The following is a 13,052-nucleotide window of genomic DNA, read 5'->3' as shown; positions in this document are numbered from 1 at the left end:
TTTCAAAGATACCCTTTTTAACATCAACTGCACATCCCATGAAGCCTTCAATTCATGGAGATGTCTATGTTTTAGTCAAAATTATCTTTCTACTGTTTTTAATTGTTGAAAGAATCTGAGTCTGTCTTTATAGAGGGGTTCGTTGGAACTCGCACAGAGCCAGGTGTAAAAACAAAAAAAGCCTTTTAAAAATATGCCTTCTAAAAATATTAATTTTGACTTCATGTTACTGCTTGTAATTTTTACTTTTGTTTTGTTGTTTTCCATTGGCTCATGAATGTGACAAAAATAAAACAATCTTCATGAATTCAACTAAGGCGTCAATGGTTTGAGTGAACTTTGATTTATAGTTTTCTTTATACTGAATACCAGAACAAAATAATCAATAGCCCCTAGTAAACAATATGCTACATTTCAACAGTAGGGAGCAAAACGTATCATTATTATTACCATCTTCCAGAGTTTGACAGGGGATCATGTCTGTGGAGTTGCCATCTCCCAGGGCGTTGTAAGCACACACACGCATCTCATAGTCACAATATGGGTACAGGTTGGTCAGCTCAGCCTGGGGCGTTTTCACTTCCACAACCTGGGCATCTGTCTCTGTGTCTCCATAGATCCAGTACTTCACCTACAGACGGGACACCATGGAAACAGAGGTCATGTACGATTGAGTGACGGGTGTGGTTAGTATTATGAAGGGCAATATAGGCACTGTCGCTTATGTACATACTGTCATGTTTATCTACTGCTTAATGGATGTCTCGCCTGCACGAGAGACTACACGGTACACTAAATGCTTCCGTTTCTATGATTATTTGCTGCTAATTTCACCCACTCATGTACGTCTGTAATCGTGTGAAACTGAAGTGTCTTCATCGGTGACACTTTCTATGTAGAAGCACATAAGGCATTATAGAAATGACATACATAGAAAAATGTTTCCAACAGGGCTAATTTGACTTGATTGAGATTGGTCCTACATGCCCAAACATGTCTGTAGAATAGCAAAATAGTGAAAATAGCCGATCTATAAACTGAGAAATGTGTTGCAATGAAATGTTTTGTGAGCTGGCAGATCGGCTATTTTAGCTAGTTGTCGTGCAGTGACAGTATGTAAGGCTCAAACAGTTATTGCATGCACGCACGCACACACACACACAGGTTCACGTTAGCTCTGTCTGCTAACGTTGACACACACACACACACACACACACACACACACACACACACACACACACACACACACACACCTTGTATCCCATTGGATTTCCAGATGCTGGGTCCCAGTTCAGGCGAATGTTCCTGGGGCCTGTGGCTGTGGCCTTGGCGTTCGCTGGAGATAATAACCGACCACCAGGGGAGGCGCTTTTCTGATTCATGAAGCCCATATTCATTTTCTGTTGTGACATCATCCCCGGAGACTTGGAAACGGCTGTGTAGAGGGAAAAGAGACATGACTAGCACGCAGGGTATAGAGGGTGACTAGGTGGGGTGGTACTCCGTTCCATTTGGCAGACGCCTTGATGCTACTATAGTAGAAGCATCAAGGGGTCTGCCAACTTGTATAAGGTATAAACTTAAAATTGTCAGCGGGAACCCATTCAATTTTCCATCAACGTTTCAGAAAGTATTTATTTCTGACAAAACAATAAACTAATTATTTTGCGCCGAACAAATAATTAGAAAGAAGAAAAAAAAGGGCAGGCTTTGTCCGAGGGTTAAAAGGTCTTTAAATAAATACTGTCTGAAACGAAAAAGGAAAGTTCTCTTCTGGTGACCTCGTCGTTCGGCACTGCGACGCTCTATAGGCCATTACACACGGCAGGCTTTGTCACTTTATTTACATTGACCTTGAATACACTTTTATATCTGCTGATGAATGTGTTGTATCTAGTATCTATCTATCCTATCCTTTGCTATTCTATATTCTTGTGACCATTTTTGAAATTGCAAATGTTGGAAGCTTGTACAAATAAAATGTGACCCAAGCTTGTGTTGTGAAAATGTACTTGAAGTCAAAGTTGACAACAAATAACCACAACAATTATATTTAGCATGTTGGATAGCCTATCTCAAGCAAGTTTCAAGACTCGGCAAGTACATTTCCATACCGCACTGAAACGAATATAAACCATTTGGCTTCCAGAAATCAAATAACCCACAGTATCGTGACTCACATGTCAATGAGATAAACATGCCAGGCCACAGGTACAGTCCTTTAAAGTCCTAACATACTTTATCGGCCAAAAAAGTAGTCTGCGGTTCTTGGAAAAACTTCGATATCAGGAGGTGTGGGTTGGGAGTCTATATTGACTAGCAGGCACGCCACCGCGAGCTGGCTGGCAGAATGGGGTTTTCTGGCTGTATTAGAACGTGAGAAAGCCCCACCCCTCGGGCACCCCAGTATTTTTCTACTACTAGCAGGGCAGTGCTTCACCCCGCCCTACTAATAGCAGCCGGAGGTGTAAAACAAGTGCCCCATAAGCTCACACACTCCCAAAAGGTATACAGTCCCTCGGCTCAAATAAAGGCAGGAGTGAGAGCGACCATTTTGGTTTGGAATGATGATGCACTTAGTTGATTTCAGGATGGCGTTATCGCCGAGTGCCAGACAGTGAAAACCACCATTGTTTTACACCTTGTAATTATAATAACCATAACATACATAAGTCAGAACCTGTCAAGATCTCCAGGGCGTGGGTGCACGCCTCTGCCTCAGGCTGTACTTGACATTACTGCCAAACATTTTTGATGGTTATGGTTTGTTTGTGTACCCAACAAACCCATATCTACGAATATCAGCACTCTGACCGCAGCTTCATGCATGGGAATATCTTGCTGCCTTATTTACCATATCGTATTTTTCTTTGTGGTCGATGGGTAAAATGGGACAATATTGTTGTATATGAGGTTATGGCTACAACCTACATTAATCATTAATCCATCAACAGCCACCAGCTGTCAGAAATATGATCTGCAATGAGAGGCTACAGTACATGATAATGTCTTGCTTTCCTGTCACTGTATCGGAATTAATGCATTTGCGTCATGTACAGTAGGCCTAATCCACAGTACTATCCACTTACTGCACAGTCCTGCTGTTATACATGTTAATATTTACTTTCCCTATACGCGAGTTCAATTTAAGGTACAGTAGCCTCAAAATGTTCCTAGACTAGGAACAAAATGTCTTGTCAAGTTGTCACTGTCATTGACTATGACTCGTCGCAGTATGACATTGCTGTGGGCCATTTTCCAAAGTGTGTACCATAGTTTGTTTGGTTTTCGAGGAAGCTATTCCATACAGTTAAACTCAAGTCCACTTGCAGAGGCTTTAAACTGGCTTGAGGTACAAAACACAACACACCACATGTTGTTGCACATTTGTTGTTCTCAAAGTTACAGACATTTCTTCATTACTAGCTGAAAATAGTCCCTGATTTAGGAACAATTAAAGTCCAGTACTTATTAACTGCACAATGTTGAACCAACATTGACTTATTCAGTTATTCAGGCAGGTTCTACAACATTTTAAAGACTTTGTAGAAAAGGGCAAAAATGGCAAAAGAAAATGGTCTATGTTTATATACTATAATTGTGGCCAAAGCATGTGATTAGACAGTGACATGTATTGTAATGGTTATGTTCCTTTAAACATGTTTTTGGGCTTACACACCGTCCGTGGGTGTCACGAATAAACGATACAAAAAACTATTCAATCGGTTGATGCCTCATTCATACAGGTTGATGCCTTTATTTCTGGTGAACAAATGTGTTCTGTGTGGCTGTACTCCTAATTAAATAACCTTTAAGTCTGATTTATTATAATTAGTTGTTGTGCACCGGCGTCATACACCATACACTGAAACTAGGAGATCTACAAGCTTTCAATGCGTCGCAGCCCGATGCATTGTGAGCTTGTAGATCGGCAATTTTGCACAACAGTGTACAGCACAGGTTATAGGTATAAAACTCAGGCCTTATCAAGTGTGTCTTTCCTGTTGTCTTTGTTTTGTTTGTCTGTTACCATCTGTCACTGTCATCTGCATTGTATCTGGGACATTTACAGATACCTGTCAATATTATTATCGTTCATTTTACTTACTCATTTAACTCAGTATTAAAGGTATATTCAGTGATTTCACTTAATTCAAATATCACTTATTTTTTTGTTTTGTTGTGATAATCCTCTCTACTATAGAGTGTGCTGACCATATAAGGAGTTCCTCCCTGTCCCCTGGGGGTCAAAAAACCTTAGGTTTCGTTTTTGGTTCTCTGTCCTGATTATGAAAGCTTGGGTCCCAAGGCAAAAACGAAACCTAAGGTTTTTTGAGTGAAATCACTGAATATACCTTTAAAACAGTATTACGAAAGAAAACTGCACCAGCTGTCTTACCTCCCTCGAGGACGTTGACCAGGGTGCTCCTCCTCTCCCCTATGGAGGCGTTGCTGCTCGGATCAAACAGCTCCACCTGGAAGGTCTCCACCCCGACCGGCCCGGGGGAGGCGCGCGGGTCGATCGTTATGCTCTTCTCGGACTCGCCGGGGGCAAACTTGAGAGGGCCGGAGAGCTCGAAGCGCTGGGCCTTCTTGGTGCGCCAGCGGACGGTGGCGGCGGTGTCCTGGTTCCGCGTGCGCACCACCGGGATGGCGTAGGCCAGGTCGGACGTGGTGAAGTTCTGCGTGGGGTTCTTGAACATCAGCACACTCGGATCTGGAGAGAGACAAATATGATAATATGTGACTAAAGGGGGACTGCCATTGAATTGAAATATGAAAGCAGGGAACCATAGCTTCAAATAGAGCTATTGGTTGTTCAGTTTGACCCACCAGTTTTGGAGATGTGGCTTATAGAGTAGTAATGTCTTGCAGAAAAGAGCGAGTTGAGAAAACAGGCTTGAAAGGTTCACTTCTGTGGTCTCTAACATTACACCTAGCTACATGTTTAAGCATTTATTTCATATTTACATGTCGATTTCAGCTCTGACACTTATTTCAGACATGCTCTAGTATGTGAAGAGTCTGCCCGTGCTAAACCTTTTCTCCTCTGGTGAAAAGCTGGAATTTGAGCGATGGCAGTCTCTCAGTCAAATCTGGTCACATATGAGAGAGAGAGAGAGTCTGAATTTCCGAATATTTACAGCGTCAGTGCCTGACTCAAAAGGCACTAGTTGTTTGTTTCATATAGCACCCACAGGGCCCCTTGAGATCAAGTCACGTTGACCCCAGAATGGCTATTCGAGGGCCTGCCTTACTTTGTGTTGGTTCTGTGCATGTGTTCAACCAATTATAATCACTAAGATTTAGCATTTCTTTCATAAATATAAAGGTTGATCATTATTCTGTGCGATTATATTAATGTTTTCTCTCTCTGACTCTGGGAAACTTGTCAAGGTCTTCGCGCACAGATAGCGTTGGGTCCTCCCTGCATTCTTCTTCCTCTCTCCTCACTCTCCCCCTCACCTCTTTGCCTGTGTGTCTCTCTCTCTCTCTCTCTCTCTCTCTCAAGTGGGTTGAACTGAGACAATATAATACTAGTGTTCTCCTTTCAAAGTTTTACGTAGCTTGAAGATTCTGCCACGAGCACATCTCTCAATTAACATCCACGTATACTTTATGTACGTTATACGTTATAGTGTGTAATGAATCTCCATGTTTCAATGTTTTTTAGTTTGTTTGTTTTTTGTAAATGTAAAGCCCAACAAAAGTCATGAAAATAACAGATCTAAAATAACAATGAAAAGGGGGACGGCTTTGGACATACAAGGTTTCAACCCGACAACGATACATAGCAACATGATTAAATAATTAAATAATACTTTGAATCAAAAATAGATGTTTTTCAGAATAAAAACCGCCTCAGGTTTAAATGGGTTAAATGGGCAGGAACCCCTTTTGGTGTGTTAACAGTAAGCATTATGTTATACTTAAGCTATTGAAAAATAGCAGATCTACAAGCTCATAGCTGATTATGCCTGATTATGCCTCTAATCTTATTCTTTCAGAGAATTTTAACTAAAACCTTTGCTTCTGGGGGGGGGGGGGTAATTGGTGAGGAAGCGTTGGTTGCTCACTGGCGTCGCCACACGTGACAGCTTCCATACCTGGCTGGTCTGTGATGGTGATAGTGGCTCTGGGGGTTCCATACCTGGCTGGTCTGTGATGGTGACAGTGGCTCTGGGGGTTCCATACCTGGCTGGTCTGTGATGGTGACAGTGGCTCTGGGGGTTCCATACCTGGCTGGTCTGTGATGGTGATAGTGGCTCTGGGGGTTCCATACCTGGCTGGTCTGTGATGGTGATAGTGGCTCTGGGGGTTCCATACCTGGCTGGTCTGTGATGGTGATAGTGGCTCTGGGGGTTCCATACCTGGCTGGTCTGTGATGGTGATAGTGGTTCTGGGGGTTCCATACCTGGCTGGTCTGTGATGGTGATAGTGGCTCTGGGGGTTCCATACCTGGCTGGTCTGTGATGGTGACAGTGGCTCTGGGGGTTCCATACCTGGCTGGTCTGTGATGGTGATAGTGGTTCTGGGGTAGCGTCCCAGCTTGGCCTCCTGCCGGGGGTTGCTGAGGTCCATGACGAACTGCTTGACCTGCTTGTCGTCCAGGAGAGCGTCCTTCTCCCCCAGCTCCAGCAGGCGAACGGGCACCATCTTCTGGGTCTCACCGGGGCCATAGTTCAGGTCCCCTTCCACGGTCCCATAGTCCTAGATATAGATAGCGCGGAGGCAGAGATTAGGATTTATATTAAGAGGTCTTCTAATGTGCAGTGGTGGGAAAGTGTAAAAGTGTCAATTTAGAAATAGAGGAATGGAAGCGCTGCAGGGATCAGTTATAGTGGCTCTTAGATGGGTGCTCTTTGGAGATACAGGTATAGAACCACATACAGAAAAGGTATCTTTCCTTCAAGTTGTACTGCTTGATTCCCAAAGGTGTAAAATTGCAGACTTGGAAAGAAAAAAGGGAATCCAAGGCACTCCGTCTTTAGTGGAAAAAAAGATTCAAATAATGTATTGATGAGCAAGGCAAAAAATAAATAACAGGACCTACGCGTTTGGACCAAAAGGTCTTCGTCAGGGTCTTTCTACCTGACGAAGACCGTTTGGTCGAAAGTCGAAACGCGTAGGTCCTGTTACAGTACTTGAGTACATCTTAGTTACTTTACACCACTGGTCTTCTGTAACTGCAGGGCACACCTGATTGGCTCAGATATAGAGCGTCGCAGTCCTGCCCCCTTTCATCACGACGCCAGGCCCAGGAAATGAATCCCAATGCATTTTCCCCCATAGACATTTCATAAAGTATTTATTTTAAGACCTTTTAAGCGTCGTACGAAGCCAACTCGAGTAGTGACAAATTATCATGACAACAAACACAATATTTTGGACCAAACAGATAATTACAAAGAAGAAAAACAACAAAAAAAGTGTTGTAACCATGCCGTTTTTTTCTACTTTCTAATTCTTTGTTTGGCCCAAAACATTGTGTTTATTGTCATGATTTTGTCACGACAAGAGTTGGCTTTGTCCGCGGCGTAAACGTCTTTAAATAAATACTTTCCGAAAAGTCTATGAGGAAAATGAACGGGGATTTATTTTCCGGGTCTCACGAGGGGGGGGGGGGGGGCGGGACTGCGACGCTCTATATACGTTCCCAATTCCATCCCTCCCTCCTCCTCACCTTCTTGTCCTTGGCCGTGAGGTCCCGCGTGCGGTAGGTGACCTGCGAGCGTCCGTCCTCTATGATCTCTCTGCTGACGGGGACGTTGGCCACGCCGTCCTGGCGGCTGTAGGTGTAGGCCGGCTGCAGGAAGGAGAACACACTCTTGGCTGCAATGGGGGGGGGGAGACGAGACGAGGAGGAGGAGGACAGAGAACACCGTGAGACCAAAAACCACCATTACTCACAAGAGAGGTAGACCGTTAGGGGTGTAACGATACAGTAACTGCGTCCAAAAAAAGATTTTAACCCATTTTTGGGGCGTTGTACTTTAGCCGTTGAAAAATAGCAGATCTACAAGCTCGTAGAGCTTGTAGATGTCCATGCCAGATAAGATAATCACTGTGTTTACTTATTTAAATCCATATTCATACATTTTACCTTAAAATGTTTCACACAGATTTAATTTCTTTGCTAAATACTTACTGTATCGATTTTAAATCATTGAATCGTATCGGTATCGCTGTTTAAAATATATCGTCATAGCAAGTCGTTCGCATTATTAAAAAATTAATTACACCGAGAATATACTTGAATAATGTGTTTGAAAGCAGAACGCCAATCTGCTTTGTTTAGTATAAACGTGGTGGTATAGCGAGAGGCTTCCTCACGGTGGTCTTTGATGATGATGATCTTGACGAAGCGTTTCCCGATCTCGGCGATGCCCTGAGGCACGTCCAGGGCCTCCACCTGCAGGTGCTTCTTGTCGTCGTCGTCGTCCTTGACAAAGAGCGGCACGTGGACGTCGACTGACTCCACGCCTTCCTGAAACTCCACCGCGCCCGTGGCCTCTGCAGCAACGAGACAGGCCAGCATATGAGTCATAAACGACTACTTATACGACAAACAGACAAACAGAGACACGCACACATATACACCCACACACCCACACAGACACACACACTGACACACACACACACACACACACACACACACACACCTCTGTCTGTGGCCACGGTGTAGTAACCAGGCACCACTTTGAGGTTATGGAAGTTTCCGGACTGGACGTTCTTCTCCGTCAGTTTGACAATGTCGGGGTAGCTGGCGCGCGGAGCAGACAGGACCGTGTCCACGACGGTATGGTTGTGTCTGCAGAGTACATCAAGACAAGACGTTAAGAGCAGGGTTCCCCAATTAATTTTCCTCAGTGGCCATATTTTGACTAGCGTACCAGGCTGGGGGGGCCGAGTCCGCACGCGCGAGGTCGAGGGGGCAAGACCCCATTTGAAAAGGATGCCCAGTTTGACATGCATATAGGCTACTGACCCCCATTTAATGCCATTTATATCTGGGGGACATTTTTGGAAATTCCTCCAGGGGCCACAAGGGGGTGCTCCACGGGCCCGCGAGTGGCCTATTGGGGAACCCTGCGTTAGAGACTTCTCAGCGTATTAACTCACTTATTGTAAACGTGCACAGTCTGGGGGGGGGGTTTCCACTCAAGGGCCTGTAACTCTAAGAATATACAAAATGGAACCAAAGGGTTCCATTTGTACTCTAAATTAAAGTAAGTAAAGTAAAGTTAAATTGAAGATGGAGTGCCATGATTTTTTTCCACCCTAAGACATGTTCATCAGGTCTTATTGGTATATATAAGGAGGAAGAATCTTTTCAAAAAAGTGTACAGTATTTGTTAAAATGTCGTTTTTTTTATGTGGTCACGCCCACCAGTTCATTAAGTATGCCTGGTTTGCCTGGTGGGTGGTGATGGGTGGTGACCCACCTGAACTGAAGCCGCACCCGCAGCTGTAGTTGTATATGATAAAGGGGGAGTGGTTAGGGGAGGGGCTGATAGTGTGATGTCACTATATTACTGTTTTTTTTCATTGGCACGTTTGACTGTCAGGGTTTCAGCCTCCAGGAAGAAACCCTAAATACAAAGGGAAGACATCATTGCACATAACAACCACACCAAGGGGTCTAATGAAGTACTGTCACCTCTTAAACACATTAAAAAGTACAAAAATCACGGCACTCCATCTCTAACAAAGCTTATATAGATAGATTAGGGTCCCAGCGATCAAAATACTGAATGGGGGGGGGGGGTCCGTGGCCTAATGCCTATCAAACATTTCCTTGAAATGAAATGATGTATCCCGCAGCGCTGTCATGCAAGTCATTACACAAGAATGGCCCTGGAACCGCCGGCACAATGGAGACAGTAGTCAGGCTCCATGTAACTCTAGCCTACAACAGAACAATAGGCAACATCTGACCTACAATAGAACCACACCTGCAATATCACAGAGCACAATGTCCCAGGTGAATGTACGGTTACGACGCGCACGCACACACACACACACACACAGACACACACACACACATGCACACGCGCGCACGCACACACACTCACACGCACACACACACACACACACACACACACACACACACACACACACACACACACACACACACACACACACACACACACACACAGGTTCCCCACACTACGACATTCAACAAACTAAACAAGAGAAACACATTCCCAGAAACAGAAAACACACAGTAATGTTCAAATCATTTGCAATACAAAGGCACCAAATCTTTGTCCTGTCATCTGTTTGGTGGGGAGGGCAAATGCTGAGGCATGGATAAGCTGCTTTTGAAATACCGGTAGTCATTAAAATTGTATCCTTTTGGGAAATTTACAAAGACTTTACAAACTGTTTCATGAATGTCCTACATTTTTTAGGGTTTTACATTTCATTTGAGAAATAGCAGATCTATACAAGGATCCAAAGCAGAACATCAGAGCATGCTGTGAGCTTGTAGATCGTCTATTTTCACAATTTCAAGTTCAGTATAATCAGTACAATAGGGCTTACTGTAAGTGTTTAAGACAATTTGATATGATCAAAATGTTACCTTTTCCCAGCATTCTTTTGCGTTCTGTAAAAAAAAAAAAATGAAAAATACATTTTCAGGAGTGGAAAACAGCAGCTCATTGGTCAAGTGGTTTTCAACCAGTGGTCCGGGGACCACCAGTGGGCCTTGAGGGGGTTCCAGGTGGTCCCCAGCTAAATGATGGAGAGTTGCTGACCAAATGGGCCCTTAGATAGATCTTTAACTCTTGAGAGTGTAAAGTCATTTGTACGCTCTCAAGAGTTAAATTATTGTTACACATCATTTACAAGAAGTCTACACAATTCAACGTTCGCCTGCTATCTCTCCTAATGGTACCAACATCTATAGAGAGTATATGCATGATTTTTCCATCAGGACCTCATCTAGACTGAGTGGCAAAACATTGAGCGGCATGGAGTGTTGGAGTTTGGAAGCGCTCGTTGGAAATCACTCAACCGTCCTGCGTGCCACCTGTTTCTAAACGTCACATAATGCAGGAGGCAGCAAAATGTTGTGTTATTGAAAACAAGCACTTCCAAACTCTGACACTTAGAAAAATAATCAAATGCAGGGCATTCCTTGACAGAAAGTAGCTCATATACACGTTTCTATGGTGGATTTTCATGAAAGAAAAACTTTGCAGATAGAAAGAGGATAATTTAAGCTTTTCGTACAGCTGCAATGACGGTGAGTTTAACATTGTTTAATGCAATCAGACAGGACTTTTCTGTTTGGATGAATGGACTGTCAAGGCCAGAGAGTAGTTTTTTGCCACTCAGTGGGCGTTCCCTCATAACTTCCAGGTACGATGATGTCACGCGCACACCCTCTATACAGAATGGAATTGTCCAACGACAACAAAATATTCGTTAGTTTTGGATCTGGAGAGGCTAAATCTCATCAAATGGTGGTCCGTCCGTGGCTCAATTAAACACCCAATAAAATGGGACTTACTTGATATGAAAAGGGTTTTTTAAAACCACTGGTTTACATGCATTGTTCAGTAAAGCACATTTCTGTAACGCTTCACAGCTCACCTAAATGAGGTCTTCTGAACCTTCTGAGCCCCGGGGATCTGCTTGTACACCTCGTTCAGCTGCGTCGGAGCAAACACACACACACACACACACACACACACACACACACACACACACACACACACACACACACACACACACACACACACACACACACACAGAGAGCACCCAATGCTGACGTTAGCACATATGAAAGAACGTAACAGTCTATCTCCTTCCCTCCCAATGAACAGTAACATCCAGTGCTGCAGTCTAGGTTTTTCAGAGGGCAATAGCATAAATATTCCCTCCCACACGCACACACACGCACGCATTTAAAAAGTCGTTTGTACCAGCATCAACTAAGACGTTGAACGAGGCTCTGAAACAGCGGTCACTGTCTGTGTGAGGCTAGATTATCCACATCATGTGTGCAATGTGTCTCCCTCTGTGATGTATTGTTGTCTGTCATTGATGTTTTATGTGTGGCTGTAGCTGCAGGTGAAAGCCCAAGACAAATTTCCTTTGTGGACAATAACGTTTACCTTGACCTTGAACCTGACGCACGCACGCACGCACGCACGCACACACGCACGCACGCACGCACGCACGCGTGAACACTACATTCATGATTCACTGTGACAAGATTTATTGAGACGCAAGCATCCAAGCACAGAGCTTTACCTCTTCTCTTTTATCCATACTGTATACTAGTTGTGTAACTCAAATGCAACCAAGTGGAAAGGTCAATTTTGTAACATTTGTACACTCTCAGAGTTTATTTAACGCTGCAATCCGGCGTGACATTTACAGTATGTCCTTCAAAAAAAGGAGGCCCGCAAGGGGAGACAAGGGTTGTACCGCTGAGAGAAGAGGGAACCTCCGCTTGGTGATAGCAGACATTGCCCGTTGAGTACCCGTTGCGTGGCATTCAGGCAATGCCACTTGTCAAACAGCATGGTGTCCTCCCTGACACCGGGGTTTAAGTGGCTCAGAGGGAGAGTACAGGGAGACCACATCCAACCAGTGGTCGTATTAACATTCTCTAAAAAATACAAATTGGTTCAAATAACGTCGTATTCGTCAAACCCCTTTTGGTGTTTTAAATATTATGTTAATTTAGCTATTGAAAAATAGCAGCTCTACAAGCTCATAGCGTGAGTGGCGTGCTACGAGCTTGTAGGTCTGCTATTTGAAAAATCGTAAAAAATGTGGCGCAAATCTTTGAATATATATTCTTTCAAAGTGAATGTTTTTAACTAAAATAAATTCAGGACACACGAACGCCACGCACGCATGCACACAAACACAGTCACGCAACAAATACAGCACACTTACATTATCGGCCACTTCCTTACGGAGTTGTTCAGTATCTCTAGACTCGGGGTGGCTCAGGTTGTCGGAGAACTGTCTGTTCAGACGGAGCGAAACGGGAAACTGGACTACAGGTGGCAGGAAGAGAGGGGAAC

At 43.9% G+C, this 13,052-nt stretch overlaps 1 protein-coding gene across 4 annotated transcripts in view; it reads right to left on the bottom strand.

Annotated features, from left to right (window-relative positions):
- The window catches only part of itgb4 (integrin, beta 4), a 50,079-nt gene that overhangs the window by 16,254 nt on the left and 20,773 nt on the right, over nt 1-13,052 (bottom strand). For all 4 annotated transcript variants that reach the window (XM_080789629.1, XM_080789628.1, XM_080789627.1 and 1 more), the window contains exons 21-30: nt 12,922-13,025; nt 11,605-11,663; nt 10,589-10,612; nt 8,664-8,812; nt 8,335-8,514; nt 7,685-7,833; nt 6,504-6,711; nt 4,400-4,717; nt 1,254-1,435; nt 451-631 (exon numbers count right to left, since the gene is read on the bottom strand). In XM_080789629.1, the coding sequence (XP_080645755.1) occupies nt 451-631; nt 1,254-1,435; nt 4,400-4,717; nt 6,504-6,711; nt 7,685-7,833; nt 8,335-8,514; nt 8,664-8,812; nt 10,589-10,612; nt 11,605-11,663; nt 12,922-13,025 (1,554 nt within the window). The remainder of the gene's footprint in view (nt 1-450; nt 632-1,253; nt 1,436-4,399; nt 4,718-6,503; nt 6,712-7,684; nt 7,834-8,334; nt 8,515-8,663; nt 8,813-10,588; nt 10,613-11,604; nt 11,664-12,921; nt 13,026-13,052) is intronic.

The sequence above is a fragment of the Protomyctophum bolini genome, assembly GCF_963924005.1.
Source record: "Protomyctophum bolini genome assembly, chromosome: 18".
Classification (NCBI taxonomy): Eukaryota; Metazoa; Chordata; class Actinopteri; order Myctophiformes; family Myctophidae; genus Protomyctophum; species Protomyctophum bolini.
This window is presented reverse-complemented; position numbering and strand designations above follow the sequence as displayed.